This window comes from Eschrichtius robustus, chromosome 11 (assembly GCF_028021215.1).
Source record: "Eschrichtius robustus isolate mEscRob2 chromosome 11, mEscRob2.pri, whole genome shotgun sequence".
Lineage (NCBI taxonomy): Eukaryota > Metazoa > Chordata > Mammalia > Artiodactyla > Eschrichtiidae > Eschrichtius > Eschrichtius robustus.
In genome coordinates, this window is record NC_090834.1 from 50,063,097 (window position 1) to 50,080,600 (window position 17,504).

The window sequence follows — 17,504 nt, forward strand, 5'->3', positions numbered from 1 at the left end:
TAATCTTCTTACGGAAGTAAACCCATTTTGGCTAAGTGCTACATCTAGTATTGCAGGTAGTTTTTGAAGGGTACCTGAGGGAAGAAATTACAGAGCTCAAGGTGTGAACCTTGGCTTGCTGTACAGTTTTAAGAACTCATCACGTGGAATGTATTGAATATCTTATATACGCAGGACACACCCTGAGAATAGAAATCTGATCCCTCTGAGAGGGATTCTAAGAAACAAAAGACACAGTATCTGGCTATAAAGAGACTGTATTCTCTTAGGAAAAGTAATGCTTCCGTATATGAATATCTGATCACATGATAACAAATAGTACCAGGCAGGGAGCAAATCCCAATCCCAAGGTACCAATAAAATGTGCTATAAGACTTGAGACAAGGAGACCCACTTCCAGCTAAGCTGATAGGTGACCAGCATCACAAGGGAGGTGAGATTTGGACTGGGCTTGGAGGTGATAGTGAGGATTTGGGTCAAGAGAATAGAGCAAACACTTGAGGGGCGGGCTGGGGATAGGTTGGGGGAGACAGCAAAGAGGGACAGTGAGTCATGTTTGGCATGAGGGTCAACAGGAAGGCGGAGTGGGAGGGTACAGTGGGGCAGATGGTGGAGCGTCTCCAGTTCCTTCCTGAGGAGTTCAGACTTCAACTTCATTGCACAGGCCTTGAGGATCCGGGAAAGGTAACGCGCAGAAGAGGGACATGATCAAAGTTCTGTTTTAGACCATTCCAGCTTAGAGGTGGAAAGCTGAATGGATTAGAGAGGTGGAACTTTGGCGTCAGGAGGTCGGATATGAGGCTAATACAGATGACAGAAATAAAGGAGGAATCAGTAGGGGTGGAAAGGAAGTGACAGAAGTGAGAGTCACTGGAAAGGAAGAAATCACCCAGACTTCACTCCAGTCCTCTTGCCATAAACCACTGCTTTACTCGTGTGAGAACTCAGAGGCAGTAGAGCCTAGCCATTACAATGATTGTCTTTGGAGTCAGGGTCAGACACACCTGGTGCAAATCCCCAGCTCTTTCACTGACTTAACCTCTCCAAGCCTCAGTTTTCTCGCTAGTGAAATGCGGAGAAGGATACATACAGGGATGTTGCAAAGATCAACTGAGAATACGATGGTTGCTGTATTGATGGTTGCGCGATAAAAGACAGGCAAACAAAACATTGTTGCATTCCTCAAGAGAAGCAAAGCCGGAGCTTAACTGAGGAAGTAACTATATTTTCAGAGACAGTGTGAGGCATAAGACTCTTGTTTTATTTTTTTCTAGTAAGCAGACTTGTGAACTGTACTTAATCAAGTATCTCACCCTCATCCCATTTCCCGCCAATCCCAACCACAAGGTAACCCAGTGAATACTGTATGTTTCTGGTGTTTGATCGTGTGCTCTGAATACCTCATTTCTTCTTGTCTTTTGATTTCTGAATAGCAGGAACAAAGACATTTTGTTTAAAACCTAAATAATGTGCCTCATTGTAATTTGGCAAACAACATAGATATTTTAAAAAACCATGGCACCTGTGTGCTGCTGCCTTCCCTGGCACTGGCTCAGTTGGCCTTCAGTTGTTCAGTCGTTCACCAGTTGTGTACCAGGCACTGTACAAGGCATCGTGGGGAATAGAAAGAAGGTCAGGATACTCTTTAAGGATCTCCCAGTTTACTATGAGAGATAAGGTATGTATGCACAGAATGACGTTGCATAGCAGACATGAAATCCATAGCTGCATAGAGTTTAGTAGAGAGAGACCGGTTTCATCTCTGGGCAGGAGGGAACAACATGATATGCAATGTGGACAGTTGTGGGCCTGGTGGCTAGAGGCGCAGGAACTGGATTTCCAGGGAGCAGAGGGAGGAGAGTGTAGAGACTCTGCTTGTCCTTTGTTCTTGGTGAGTGGGAAGGAGAAAGGAGGAAGATGACAGGAGAAGATGGCTGTTCCATGGAGACCCCAACCATCAGCATTTGGCCCAGGTCCTCTCACTGTGTGACTGATTTATTTACTAAAGGAGATGATACAAAACACTGTGAGAAAACGGAACATGGCCTCCGCTATAAGCTTCCTCGTATCACTCACTGGCTTCTTAAAGTGACACTCGAGAGACATTGCTTTCTAGTCCTGAGCTATTGGCTGTTTTTACTGTGAGTTCTATCAGTGACCAGGGTTCTTTTCTCACATTGGCCGCTAGATAACTTGCTTCAAGTTTGTGCTCACCTGGTTCAAGAACAGAGGCCTCCTGCCATGTGTTTTTCTATTAGCCTTAATTCTGGCTCCATTATCAGTTCCTCCTCTTGTTCCCTGCCCTTCCCTTCCCCTCCCCATCCTTTTTCCCCCCCCCTTCTCACATCCCTGCGGTCAGACTGTATTCGATATACAACTGCCTCATCTGCTGTAATTCCTTTCTGGAACAGTGAGGAAGGTAACCAAAGGGAGCATGGCTTCCTCAAGTGTTCAGCCTGTCCCTGGGACTACAAAAGTAGCAATCAAAGTGCAGAGAGAAGGAAAGGAAATGAATTTGCAAGGACATCTAGTCCATAATTTTAGTGACAGCAATCTTGGGCAAGGCTCTGGCCTTGGGGCAAAATGCTCCCCTCCCCGCCTCCCCCAGTTCTTTAGCTTCGTGGTAAAAAGCCAGCACCTTCCGAGGTACTTCTTCCAAGTCCTTGACTCTGTGATGCCACTAGAACTGGTGGAGTTTAACCAGGCACGGTGCTTTCAGCCAATAGTGACTTCCCCTCTTATGCCTGAGGCAGGGCCACTGGAGCAGGAAGTCTGAGTGGGTAGTTTTCCTCCCACTCGGGGGCCACTATGACCCTCTTTGCCCTTCTTACTCAACAGCCAAGGGAGTGGTTGTTCAAGAGGGAGCTGGCTCAACTCACTTTTCTCCATTCACCCTCCCCGCACTCTCACCCTAGGGCTGCCCTGTGCCTCCGGTAGGCAGTCATGGTCTAGAGAATCCTCCTCTCCCCTCTAAGCCAGCTCCAGGCTTCTGAACTCCCACCATCTTCTGGATGCTCTGCTTGTCTTTACTCCTCTTGTATTCGAACGAGAACTCACCTGGCCAGCCTGGAGAATTGGGTTGAAAGTTCCCAGTAAGTTGCCCCGATCCGCCATCCTCCCGGCACAGCATGTCTTAGATCTGCTGTTTCTTCTGTTCTACTGCCCAATCACTTGTCTCGCCTGCGTCTTTTCTTTAGCTATTTTCTACCTGAGTTAGAGTAAGCAGTGCCATTCTGGTCCTGGCCTACGGAATCTCTGAAATGCTTTGGGGCCTTATTTCGGCAGGGATGTTCCCTTCTTGAGAACAACTGCTCACTGTTCTAGTCTGCATCTGATGTTAGGTCCTGACTTTGAGGTGAGTTTATTTGTACAGATTTAAACTGTGAACCTTCTGTGTGCCTGGTACCGTGATAAAAACTTCAAGGCTTCTGATGGATGGTTTTGTCTTGTCTCATGCCTGTTTTCATTTCTGTTCTACCATTGCCTTTGCTTCGCTGCTTAATCATCTCTAGGCTCCAACTCCCTCTACCTTCCTGGCAGTTTGATTTTACAAACTTCCTCTCCTATCCTGCCTTAATAGCTTCTGGCTTCAGAGGCGTGATTTACGCTTCCTCAAAGGGTAAGTTTTTATTCGCTGAATTATTGTTTCTTTTGCAGTTCCAGTGTGGTAAATCCAGCTTCCACCATGATTGATACATCCCAGGAAAGCACAAGGGAGTCAGCTGTATCTCCAGCCAAGGTAGATTGAGCTCAGACTTTGAAAATCTCATTTGGGGCAGGAGTGCCATTTTTCTCATTTTATCAAAGCACCGTGAAGTAAAGAGAATTTCGTAGTACTTTTTTCCTACCAAATATAGATAATTTTTACTGTTTAATATAAGAAATCACTCTTGTGGTGCAAAATTTTATGGATATCATGTTACTGCATTGCTGAAGACCTAGAGTTTTTGCCCTAAAGAATGAAAAGTCTAATGCTGTTGGGGGCTGCTTCTTTTAAGCATAGGAATGTGGCTTGTTGGTTCCATATCAGTCCTTATTCCTATTCATGGCTTCCTGAATCTCTGTTAGAGATCTGCTTATGGGAGGGAATTGTCAATTTATGAAACAACAGATAGCAAATATTGATATTCAGTCTTACATTAATAAAAAAATGCTGGGGGGAGGGATAAATTAGGAGTTAGGGGTTAACATAGTCACACTACTATATATAAAATAGATAACCAACAAGGACCTACTGTATAGTACAAGGAACTATACTCAATATTTTGTAATAACCTAAAGGAGAAAAGAATCTGAATTAAAAAAATATATATATATATGTATGTATGTATAACTGAATCACTCTGCTCTACACCTGAAACTAACACAACATTGTAAATCAACTATACTTCAATTGAAAAAAAATTCTATTTACTGACATGCTTTCTGTCATTAGAATTGATGATCATGATAGTGACTATGAACCACTTCAAGATACCTTGTCTTTTAAATCCTTATAGGAAAGGTCAGTTACAATTATATTTAGTACAGCTTTAATCTATCACAGTGCGTCTCATACAGTAGGAAGAGCACGGGTGGGAATCTGCCCTAATTAGAGTCTCAGATTTACCCCGACCTTGACCAGCTCTTTGATATGTTCAGGCCCATGTTTTCTCACATCTGTAAAAATCTCACTTCTGTGAGATTTAGATTTGAATGCCTGGTTCTGGTTTAACTTTGTAGGACTCTGGAATTGAGTATATTTTATACAATTTTGTTCTGTGTTTTTTTGGGTTGTTTTTTTTTTTTTTGGTATGGCATATATATGGTAATTCTTTGCTAACCAGATTAAGACCATCATTTTTCAAACATGCCAGATAGACTTTACTGGATAAAGCTACCAACTATTGGAGATAATAAGCATTTGCTGACACTGAGTTGCTGTTGTGACATTTAAAATGAATTTAATAAACGATATTTTTCCCCAGCAAAGGAAGAATCCATTTAATAGCTCTATGCTGCCAGAAGATCACTTATCTCAACAAATCAAAAACGAGCAGTCAGAAAATGGAAGGGCTGGTTTCTTTCAGACTTCAAAAGAGGGTAAATATTATTTTTATGGGCTAGATATTTTTATCTTTGTTATCTATGGACTAAGGGAAATTCTCAGAGTTCCTTTAACCAAAATAGCTTTCAAGAGAAAGTGAAAAGTCCTGATGGTTTTCTTCTACTATGCGCACTGGTTTCCTGCCTCAGGGAAGGAAGCAGAAATTTTAGAAACCGGAAGTTCATGCATTCCAGTCTCGGAGCTGACACTTGTGTGACCTCCATGCCTTGGGTCCCCCCACAGTGACCTGGGAAATTTTTTGACCAGAGACATTCAGTCATTCATTTAACAGTCTTTATTGGACGTCTACCAGGTACAGACACAGTTCTCTGTTTAAAATCGAGAGTTTGCCTCAAGATAAAAAGACCACTTGACAATGTTACAATCGTCTAATCTGTAATTATCAGCACAGTCTTCCAGGAGCATTTGATCAGATTTGTTGCTTAACTGATTGAAGTCTGCCTCTTCTGGAATTTTACCATTCTTATGTACCATTAAGAAGAAACATGAGACAATTTAATCTCTTCAAAAGCAACTGTAAGAAGATTCCACAAGCATCAAAGATTGGACGAGGGGTAGAAAATTAACAAACAGTAGAGTTAGGAGTTTCAATTAGCCTGTTTTAATATTAGTGTATTTTTCCTCTCCATTGGATACACTTTATATAGCATAAAATATTTTACAGAAAAGAAGTCACTGGAACATTACCTGTTTTTTTTTAACTTTTTGACAAAATTAATTTTTGTTTTAGGTATTGAGATTTTAAAAAATTGAGCTCCCTTTTCTGGTTTCCATACGTGAATTTTTTAAAGTGACTTTTGTGTTTTTTCTTTACCCTCCTTGAGGAGTTTTTAAAGTTTCTTTTTTAAAAAAAATTTTTATTGAGTATAAAGTACCACAAAGTATGTATGTAAAGCACAGCAATCTTAAATTCAATGAAGTTCATGCATGAATTTTTTAAGGCTTTTTAATTAGGTCTGTATTTATGCTTCATGCTTCATTGTCTTTAATATTTAGTGTTTTTGCTAAATGTAGATTAAGTTTATGATAGGTGTTTTAAATTATAGAGTTATTCTTCATTTGGTATATCATCTAATATGTTTTACTTTTCAGGTGAATTGTCAGAGTCCAAAGAAAAGTCATCTATCCTGGATATTTCAAGCCAAAAGTTAGAGAAAACAAAGCAGACTTTTCCAGGCCCTGAGAATGGGTCCCAAATCAAGGCTCCAATCCCCAAAGCCAGGAAAATGATCTATAAATCGCATGACTTAAAGCAAGATGATGACCAGTCTTTTCCTAGACAAAGGACAGACTCCCTGAACACAAGAGGGGCTCCAAGAGGGATCCTGAAACGCAATTCCAGTTCCAGTAGCACAGACTCAGAAACTGTTCGTTTTCATCAGAACATTGAACCCAAAAGCAAAATTGTGTCACCTGGCCTAACCATCCATGAGAGAATTTCTGAGAAGGAGCATTCTTTAGAAGATGACTCCTCCTCAAACTCACTGGAGCCATTAAAGCACGTGAGGTTCTCTGCAGTGAAGGATGAACTCCCACAGAGTCTGGGGCTAGTCCATGGCCGGGAAGTAGGAGAATTTAGTGTTTTAGAATCTGACAGGTTGAAGAATGGAACAGAAGATGCAGGGGACATAGATGAGTTCTGCAATGATCCTAAGCCTTCCCAATACAGAAAGCCTTTGTTTTTTCAGCCATCCGCCTCAAGCCCGAGTACGTCAAAAAATGAAACACATCAGCCAGCGACTAATGGTTCCTTTCCAATTAATGAGCACCATTCTCCCAAAGAAGTTTTAACTACAAGAGCACAGTCCACTGAGAATTCACACACCATCGATGAACACAAAGCTAACTCATCAGAATTGTCAAGGCTTGAATCAAAATTGTCCAGAAGCCCTGCTGGTAAGAGATTCGTCACTGCCAGGCTCTAAAAACTGAGCCAGTGGGCTTGGAATGGCCAGGCCAGCCAGCCAGCCTGGTAGAAACCCATTTTGCTTTCTAGGTATTCCTGCTAAAATTCAAGCAGATGCAACTGGGGAATGTTTATCCCTCTTAATGGGTTTGCATGTTTTCCTCAATCACCAATAACTAAAAGAACCAGGATAGCACACTTTCTGGCACATTATGCTTAATCCAAAAAAAAAAAAATCATATCAATAATTTAACTAAACAAATTATAGTATTTTGAGTTAAATCAAGGTGTGTATACAGAGTGAGAAATAAACATATACTAATACCTTTGTACAGAGTAAATATATTATTACTCACCTAATGCAAATTTATCAATGACCATTTAACCAAACTTCGGTTTCTCTTTTAATTTCAGGAGAACTGTCACTTTCTTAGCCTCAAAGGATGGGAAACTAGACTTTAAATTCTTACTATGAAAAAGCCTCATACTTTGGCCTGCCCAGGGCCTCCATCCGTTTGTTCTTAGACCTTAAATGCTCTGAAGGAACTTTCTCCTTCAGCTGGTGTGAGCTGAGAGGCAATGAGAGTACTGCTTTTTCCTGCTAACTAGCTGACTAGTTCTTTCTTGAAGATCTTAGAAATCTCAGGGGATGCCTCAGACTGCTTTCCTATACCTATATGATTACTTCACAATTCTTATGTTTTAAAACAGAAGCAATGGGAAAAATCATTTTGTGTACTCTCTCCCATCTTCACTAAGTCCTAATATAACCCTATGATAATTTTTATAGTCAGGAAAATTTACAGTAGCAACAGTCAAGTTTCTAACTCATTTGCTCTCCTCCTCCCTTGTTAGTCAATGTTAAGTTGACCCTGAGTCACTTTTGCTTAGCGGTACACTTTCATACTTATTCAAATCTATCCACTTCATAAAGGACAAAGCATTTCCATCACCCCTCTCCCTGGGTATTTTAAATCACTTGAACAGAAGAGAATATTTTTTTTAAAAAATTAAAAATTAGCTTCTTCAAGATATAAAGGAACTCATTTTAAGGAAACTACTGAAGTTTGAATAAACACTAGCAAATAATTGGGTAGTGCTTACTTAAATGTTTATCCAAAAGATGAAAAAAATTTCTTTGGTAATATTTTCCTTTGTTATAATCCATAGAAAAAAAATGGTAAACCTTTCTTGATTTCCAAAGTGCACCTGCTTTCCCATAGACTACCTTTATAATTTTGTATTAACTATTTATTTGTGCTTTCTGATTTTTAAATCTCAATCTCAACTCACCGTGAAGTCTGGGGAGAAGCCATCATCAGCTAAACCCATTTTGGTTGACAGACAGGCCTTCTGGTCTCAGAGCTTATAAACAAAGTTCTGCTTACTCATTAATGCCCTGCTTTCCCCCTGCTTACCACAGAAATATATACAAGTAAATAATGGAGCATAAGAAGAAAATCAGGACCAAAAAAGAATGGTAAACTCTAATTGTGTGAATTATAAGGGTTTGACTTTAGCTCTGAGCTTTCGGACAGTCATTATCACACTCATTATATTATACTGGAAGAAAACAAAAGAATTCCTCAAAGGAAACAAAACATTATCTGGCATCAAATTTTTAAAATAACTGTTCTTATTTTTAAAGTAATATACTTTCATTTGAAAAGTGTAAAAACATTTGAAAAGAAGAAATGCATACAGAATAAAACAATTATCATCTGTGATATCACCCAGCACTAACTATCACTAATGTTTAATTGTAGTGCCTTCCAATAATTTTCAGGCATGAATATAATTTAAACTATGTTTATACTGTCCAGACTGCTTTTTTCACTAACAGTGTAGTACAAGCATTTTTTTCATTGTTAGTCTTCTGTTAAACAGACTAACAAAGAATTCTGAAGGATTTCTCAAAGGAACTTTATCATTACTGACATATATTTAATAGTATAATGTGTAGTTATGAAAGGAAACTAGTATCCACTATGTGCCAATTATTGTATAAGCCTTTGTTGTTTTTACATTTAGCCAGAGTTGATGATTAAAATTAAAGAGATAATTTTATTAACTGACATCTCCTCTGGTGCATTTCAGCTGTAGCTAACGTCATAAAAATTCAGCTCACGTAATTTTCAAGAACATGTATTGTGTAGCTTAGCATTTATAAGGAAGAGCAAGAAATGCTGAAACACCTTTAGTCTTAACTAAAGGGAAAGAATGCCTGAGTTCCCTCATCTACATGTGCCATGTGCCCTGTGAATAAAGCTCAGAAAGGTCTCTCCTTACTTTTTCTTTTTTTTTTTTTAACATCTTTATTGGAGTATAATTTCTCCCTACTTTCTTGGTAGCCTAGAAAGAATTTAAATGTCCTTCTCTAGCCTCCTAGCCATTGGTTGGCAAACATCAGGGAACAGGTAGAAATCCCATTCTCCACCAGTCCTCATTTTACCTTGTCTCACAGAGACTATCTCCAGCTTACAGATTGTAGAAGGGAAATAGGCGATAATGGAGGAGCCTCTTGAGACCATGGTCCTCAAACTGCTGTATGTAAAACAACCACTGGGATAGCTGGTAGGAAAGATTCCTGGGCCCCATCTTCAGAGATTCTGGTTCAGTATACCAGGAGTAAGTAAGGCCCCTGGATGCAAATATCCTCCTTGTGCCATTCTGACGTTTTGGAGGGAACTCCTTGTTTAATCTTCCTTGAACATTGTTCTTCCATCTCCTGAAATCTCTTAAGTCTGTGTTTCTCGAACTTGAGTATAAGCCCTCTCTAGGGTTTATGAGTGGGCCAGTAGGTAGGTGGCGTCATAAAATCAACATGATGTATCTTCCTGGAGTGTCTATTTTATGCAAAGCTTTGAGAAAAATTAATATTTAAAATGTAACGTGGGTCAGAATACAAAATCTACTTGATTTTTTAGAATAAAACAGACACTTGAAAGAAATTCCCCAATTTGGCTTACACCCCATACTTCCAGGGGCCTATGTTTACCTTCCTTTACTGTTATAGGGCATCTTTGGTAGAATATCTTAATTAGGATGGTTTACATTATAACTGCTGATAAATGCTGGTATAAACAGCTAATGGTATAGAAAATGTAAATACAAAGTGCCTTTTTAAAAGATAATGTGAGTGATTGAATAATAATTCTTTAAGCATTCTCTTTTCTTATTCAGAAAAGCATTTCTATGTTGCAGATGAACTGTCTCACGTTGAGCCTGAGTCATCTCAGGTGCCAGATCACAGTTCTAGAGACCATCAGCAAGGTAAGCCCCCTCTTCTCAAGTCCCTAAAAGCTAAGACGTCCTCATGCTCTGGTCCACATGCCACTGAGATAAGGAAGACAACTGATGATTCCATATCTAAAGTCCTAGACTGGTTGAACCGAAGTTCTCATTCAGATGACAAGAAATCATCTCTCCAATATTCCCAAGAAATAGAGCCCAAAGAAAAAACAGACTCAAAGTCACGGATTGCTGTTGGCTTGGTGACAGATGATACCAGTCAAAAAGAAAATGGCTCAAAGGCTCTGTTATCCACCAAAGTTGAATTGACACCTGTGGGATCTGATTCAACGTTCCAGGTAGAGGAAAATATGCCTTTTGGAAATGGGGAAAATGTGAATATCAAACCCAAATCTATTAATTTGTCCCCACAAGGCAAGGAAAGTCCAGGCATACTACAACTATTTGAAATCTCCAGTCCAAATCAAGAGAGTAAAACTGTGGACTATAGCCAAGGTTCAAAAAACGTAGGAGAAGGAATTGGGGTACTTCCTCCAACCAATAACTATGCCTACAGTGTTTGCAAAGGATCTCATGCAGAAGATCAAGTTCCATGCAACATTAAGGATGTTGACAGTTTAGGTGAAGAAGAGCCCAAGCTTTGTGTTTATGAAAAAAATAGAAGAAAGTCAGAAGTGAATTTTGACTCTTCAACAATTATCAAACAACGGAGTTTTAAAGACAATGTGAAGGCAGAGAGAGAGAGCAAAGGAAGAGATAGTTACATCCTAAAAGCTTCTTCAGAATCAGAGACTATTGAGTCACCCCCTGAGGCTACCAACAATAAATCTCCTTGGAAGAAGCCTAAGGTCCAACTACAAGAAGCAGGTGAGGTTCCCCAGAAGCAAGTGCAAAGAGAGAAATACAAAAGAGTGAGTGACAGAATATCCTTTTGGGAAGGTGAGAGAACTGCTGCTAACTTAACTCATAAAGAACCGACATCTTCATTTAGTCAGGAACGACTTTCTGCTAAAGCATATCAGCCTGTGAAGTCCATGGACAGTTTATCTACGGGCTGTAGTAAATATAATAATCAAGTCACTGCCAAACAAGTGTTCCTAGATAAGGATGATCAAGCAGCCCATCTCTGCCATTTTTATTCCTCAAATAAAACTAAAGAGACCAGGCCCCAAATATCAGGTCCATCCAAAAATGATCCTTCAGCTGACCAACCAGGTAAAGTGTCTCTGTTTCAGAATATGACAACTGAGCCTATAAGATTACCAGTGACAGACAGTTTGCATTATGAAAAGGACATTACTCTGCCACCACTACCACTTCCTTCAAATGTTGGGAGTGAAATACATACCTCTTTGGAGAAAGACAGATCTCTAATTGGTGAATGGAATCCCAACTTTAAAGTTATATCCCTAAAAGAAAGAATGGATGAACCCAACACAGAACAGGTCTACAATCACTCTCAATTTGAGAATTTGAGAAAGTTTTGGGACTTAGGAGCCAATCCAAACAGTCAAGATAATATTGAGAAGAATACTACCACAAGCCAAAAAAATTCTGTGCCTTTTAACAGCCAGAAACACAAAGAATTCAGTGACATTAAATCATCAGGAAAAAATACCCATGAAAGAGAGACGCTTCTAAGCCAGAAAAAAGTTCCGGCAGGAGAAGAAATAGAGAAATTAAATTCAAAGGGCACACTCCAGGTGTTACCAAATGAAACCACATTTCCATTGAGACCACCCAAAAAGTTCACTCATCAGTTGCCAGGATATGAGTCATCAAAGGAAAACATGGGAAAAAATACAGAAGGGTTTGTTACTCCAGTGTTCAAGGAAGAAAAGGATTACTCTGACCGAGAGATTCCAGAGATTGAAGAATCCATCGTGAAAACAAGTGTTTTGTCTAAAGACTACAGAGACATATTTAATGACAGCTTACAGAAGCTGCTTTCAGAAGCCTCATCACCAGTCATCCAGCCCTCTGGTGGAAAAGTTCATAAAAAACAAGCGCTTGAACCAGGTATTTCGGAAAATAAGACATGGCCTCGAAAGACAGATTTTGCTGATACTGAGGAAGAAGCCAAAAGACCTACAGAGATCATTAATGAGCATATAGACAAAACAGTAGCTCCTCCAAAGGTCAATCTGAACACTTTGACTGCTAGTCTAGACAAACTCCTGAAGGAAGCAACTGGAACTCCACCCTCTCCCTTGCAAACCGAATGTGAACCGGCAACCACTAGGATCAACTCTGAGTCTGAAGAGAGTAGAGTTTATGAAAAAGGGATAGAATGGAGTCAGGACACATCAGCCTATCAGAGAGAGATAATAGCTTCTTTTCCAGAGGCAGAAACTTTGGGAAATACAGCTCTCTCCCAGAAAGCTCAAAGTGGTGAGTGCCAGCTAAACATGGAGAACTTGTTTCAGATGGCTGCAGAAGGTTCTTACCCATTGGATCAGCCTTCCTGTCACCACAGAAAGGGTTCTTTTGGGGATGTGGCCAACACTCCCCAAGATATGCCTTCTTCTAAGGATGCCCATCTTGCTCCTCAGAATAAGGCAGTACCTTCTCAAAGGGAAATTTCTGAGACTGTAGAAAAAGTTCTTCTTCCATCCAAACCTGCACTGAATGATGTAAAGGCTGTATTACAAAAGCTACTTAGAGAAGCTTGGTTGAGTTATCCAGTTGGGAGGGAAGTAGTTTCTGGAGAAGTAAAAGCAGAATTTCCTGAAGGTGCACAGGTAGAAGGTAGCCCCTCAAATTCTCTGGGAGTTATCCCATCACAGACTACAATGGACAGCCTAGTTCCAGACAGAAAGGATTTGTGTTCCTTCAGTGTAGTTCCTGATAAAACTCATAAAGTTGGATCTTATTTAGCTGCCCAAATGCCTTCATCAGAACAAACCCTTAGCTCATCTGCGTCTACTGTTGCTCAGTATGGCAAAGAGTTATCTCAGGAAGTGACAGAAATTGTGAGGGAAACAATTATTCAGCCTAAATCAGAGCTCCTTGAATTCAGTGCTGTCTTAGAAAAACTACTGAAGGAAACAATGGAAACCCCCTGCTCAATATATGACAGTGATACAGGGACTCTTTATTCATCAAAGTTAATAGGTAGTACTGAGGTGCCCAGGCAAGCTGCTTCTGAATTCCATCCTAAGGAAATAAAAGAAACAGTAGAAAAGCCTGAGACTCCATCAATTACTGGGAGTGCTTTTGAGATTGGCTTTGAGAAACTCCTTAAAGAATCATCTAACGGTCCTTCTTATCAGCTCCAAGTGTCAGTGAAGGAAGAAACTCCTGAGAAGGAGCCTTCACAGTCAAAGCAGGCCAGGTTCTTGGGGAAAGTGCCCTCTTTTTACTGCACAGCCTCAAAGGCCTCAGAAATGAAACTTAAGAGTAATGTTTTCAAATCTCAAGTCAGTCAACGTGATAAAGTGTTGGGAAGAGACAAAGCTGTGACTAACTTACCAATAGATCTCTGTGGTTTTGAAAGTGGGGTTGAGATCCCTGGAACCTCACAACTTTCTGTGGACCATGAAATAGGGACCACTGAAACTATAAAACCCCCAGAGGACAGGAATTATGAAAGTGAGGTTGCAGTATTTCAAGAAGGGGCTTTTCAGGAGCTTGGTTTCAAAGAGGCTCCTGAAGCAATTAACATGCCCAGAAATAGGCAACCCATTCCTCTCCTGACAAACAAAGAAAACTCTACAAAAATAAGTAAAGTTGAATTGATTCTGGCATCACCATATAAGAGACAAGAGAAAAAGGAAGAAAAAGAAGGTTTCTCTGACTCTGATTTTTCAGATGGAAACATCATTTCTAAGGCAGAAAGCTGCAGAAATACCTCCAGTGAGCATTTTGAAGTTTTTAACTGATTGGTTAATGAGTTGATTTATGTAATGCTGACATAAAGGATGGTGTAGTTTTTAGAATTGGGATTAATTTGACAATCCCAAATAGTACTAAATTCTTCTTTGTACTTCAGTTCTCCCTAGATTTTCTTAATAAAAAACTACATTTCCTTTTATATTCTATAATCAAATGAGTTACATAGAGATAGCTTTACCCATCAGGCAGTGTTTCAGAATCTGACTTTATTCTCAGTGATCAATGATAGAATTTTTAGGTTTCAAAAATATTTTTTAAAGAACTTTTGGGGTTTAGAGAGTACCTCTAAAACATCCAAGTGTGCTTTCCTCTTGGAACTAATTAGAATTTCCTAATTGGCAGTCCATACAGGAGTCTCTAGTAAGATTTGTGGCAAGAAACTCCCATATTGGTCACACATTTCCCTTTAAAGAGCAGTAGTTTACCACATTAGTGGCTAAGTACCAGGAACAAAGTGCAAGGCTGGACGTTTCCCTCAGATACCTTGGGCTGTGGTGTTTCTGTTGCCACTCTCTCCCTCTTGTTTGCAATTATCTGCAGGATCCTCCCCTTCTAGGGTATGCCTCAGTCTGATGACCTCACCTGATTCCACCTATAAGGGCATTGCCTGGCCTGCTGCATTTCTTTGGCTCCAGCCTTAGCTAAGTGGATGGAGATCTTAATCAATTACCATATTCACCTAAGTGGACTTGGGCTTCTGGTTTCAGCCAGGCTATAAAAGATAGGGCTTGTCTCAGTTTGCTATTCTGAGCAACCTGGCTATTTTGGGAGAGAAACCCAGGAACAAATAGGGATTAGAAGTTAGCTGATTAGAGTGATGAAATGATAAAGGATGCTCTCTGGCTGGAACATTTTAACCAAAATTGCACAACAACTAATGTTGATCACCTTCCTTAGTAGAAAATTAATAGAATTTGTCATTTTCTAGCTCCCTTCAGTCTCAATGAGAACAAATGAGCTTTACTGAGTGGCTGATTTGTGAGGTTTGGGCTCCTTTGCAAGTAGCTGTAGGGCCTCTTATTGAAAACTGACCGAAGAATCTACCTTTAATCCTAATTAATCAAGCTGAAGCCCCTTTAACATTTGTAACTGGTGAGAAAAGGAAAATGAAATACCAGTCTCTCAAACCAGACATATGCAAGAGTGTAAGGCAACATCTTAAACTTGTTGAAGTAGACTTTTACTAAGCTATCCCATGAGTTACTAGGGCAAATTGACCTATAGGAGGTGAAGGACTTGTAAATTTGCACTTACTTTGCAGACTATTGCTTAATGTATATGGCTGTGTTAAAGTATACCAGCATAACTGATTGAACAGCAAAAAAGCCTATCTAAAAAAGAAATCATCAATATAAATAACCACCCAGACACACAGAGCCCAGAGAAGATATTTTAAAATTATAAGCCAAGTAGGAGGTATAAAATAGTACATAGTTTTGTATCTTCTAACCTAAATTATTATTTTTTAAATAAATGGGTGGGGGTGGAGTGAGAGTAGGGAAGAAGCTGACAACAAGGCACCATAATTTTGATGAGCAGCCTAGCATGTTTGACTTGTGGCTGAGCTCTTAACCAACCAATACCTCAGTATGTTCCTTTAAAAAGGGGGGGAGGGAATGCTGGGAGATCGTGCACATGATTAGTACACTAAAGCGTATTAAAGTCACTGAGAAGGTCTGCAGTAAGAACGCTTTTAAGTTTGAACACAGAGCATCCCAAATCTAATTCATCTTAGGATCCGTTTACTGGAGAATGCCTATTAACATTGGGCAGAACTGGGATGCATTTCAGGAAAGTATTGTCTAGAGAAGTAGTTCCCAAATTCACTGACTCATTAATGGAATCATTCATTGATTTAGCAAACATTTTCGAAGTGCCTGTTGCCAGCCACTGTTCTAGTCACTGAGACTACAACAGTGATGAATGAGAGTACTCAGACCAGGGCTTATCCATGATGGAGTTTCCACTGTCAAAATGGAACAATTAAGGACTATCTAGAGAAAAACTTTTATAAAATTAGATGTATTTAAAGAACTGTTCTTATTCTCTGGTTATGCCCTTTTTCTTTTTCTTTTTTCCTTGTTGTCCTAAAATGCCTTTCCTTTTATAAAATAAAGGCATTAGTAGATAATAGAGACCTTCCTCTCCCCCCACCCCCCTCCACCCCCCCCTACCAAATGCCTTAGTAAAATAAAAAGTTGACTACCTCATGTCATTACCCAACATTCTGTTGGAAATTTCACCAGTTCATGAAACCCAAAAAGCCTACATTTGTTGATCTGGAGAATTCACCCATCTGTGCACCCAATTATACACAGATGTTAAAACATCTGAATCCTGCCTTCTATGGTTTTCAGCTAATTATTTTAATGCTCCTATAACCATTTTGTGGCTGTCTTCAAAAGCTAGAAGTGAAGGGGAAAGATTCAAAGTCTGGCACAGAACAAATCATGTGCCTAAAATAGAGGTGTAAAAGACTAAGAGAGCACATTTCTATTAATGTGGGAATCTTGTTAATCTTGTTTCTGTATCATTTATGCTTACAAATATTTCTTGACCAGGAAAGTTATTTAAAGAATATACTAATATTCTTTAGTGGAGAAATTTTATTTTCTTCTGTTGGAGTGCTTCATAGAGTGAATAAAAGTATAGAGGCTTATGGCATAATGCCTCCTTTCAACCTACCATTTCAGTGTCCGTTGATTATTAAGAGCTTGGTTGTTTTCTTTTTTCTTTTGTGCAGTATTCATCGGTTTTGTCTTGCAACAGGTTCAGAAGAAGAACCCAGTCCTGTTTTGAAAACTTTGGAAAGGAGTGCTGCTAGGAAAATGCCTTCCAAAAGTCTAGAAGATATTGCATCAGATTCATCAAGTGAGAATAAAGTTTGCCCCACTGTTCATGCCCCCATCTCAGCTTAAACATGCGTATGTGCTCTTCTGTGGCCTCACTGCATGCTGAAACTGCTGAAAACCCTAAAGGGGGGTTAACAGATGAGAATAACTTTTCCCAAGTGAGCTGAAGAGGCTCAGCCTAAAGTGGCTGGAACTTTGCTTTTAAAATAATGCGTGAGGTTTGGTTACTAGAATACTAGGTTTCCTTGAAGAATCCCAGTTTGAGTGTTTATTCAAGTACAGTGAGTTTTAAAAGACTGTGGTAGCTAGTGGTTCTAGTGGTAATAACTAACATTGATTGAGCACTGTGTGCCAGGACTTGGCTAAGTGTTTTACATGCATTTTCCCATTTAACTGGCGTAGGCAACCCTGTGAGGGACAAATTGTTACTCCCATTTTACAGATGAGGAAAGTGAAGTTCACAGAGGTAAAGTAGTTTGCTTCCTTTCATACA

At 39.7% G+C, this 17,504-nt stretch overlaps 1 protein-coding gene across 8 annotated transcripts in view; it reads left to right on the top strand.

Moving 5' to 3' along the window:
• SYTL2 (synaptotagmin like 2) overlaps positions 1-17,504 on the top strand; it is a 100,352-nt gene that overhangs the window by 60,288 nt on the left and 22,560 nt on the right. For 5 of the 8 annotated variants that reach the window (XM_068554875.1, XM_068554877.1, XM_068554873.1 and 2 more), the window contains 5 exons: positions 3,658-3,739; positions 4,968-5,082; positions 6,200-7,003; positions 10,218-10,286; positions 16,929-17,030. In XM_068554875.1, coding sequence (XP_068410976.1) covers positions 3,658-3,739; positions 4,968-5,082; positions 6,200-7,003; positions 10,218-10,286; positions 16,929-17,030 — 1,172 coding nt within the window. The other 3 variants (XM_068554870.1, XM_068554871.1, XM_068554880.1) reach the window with 2 other exon arrangements.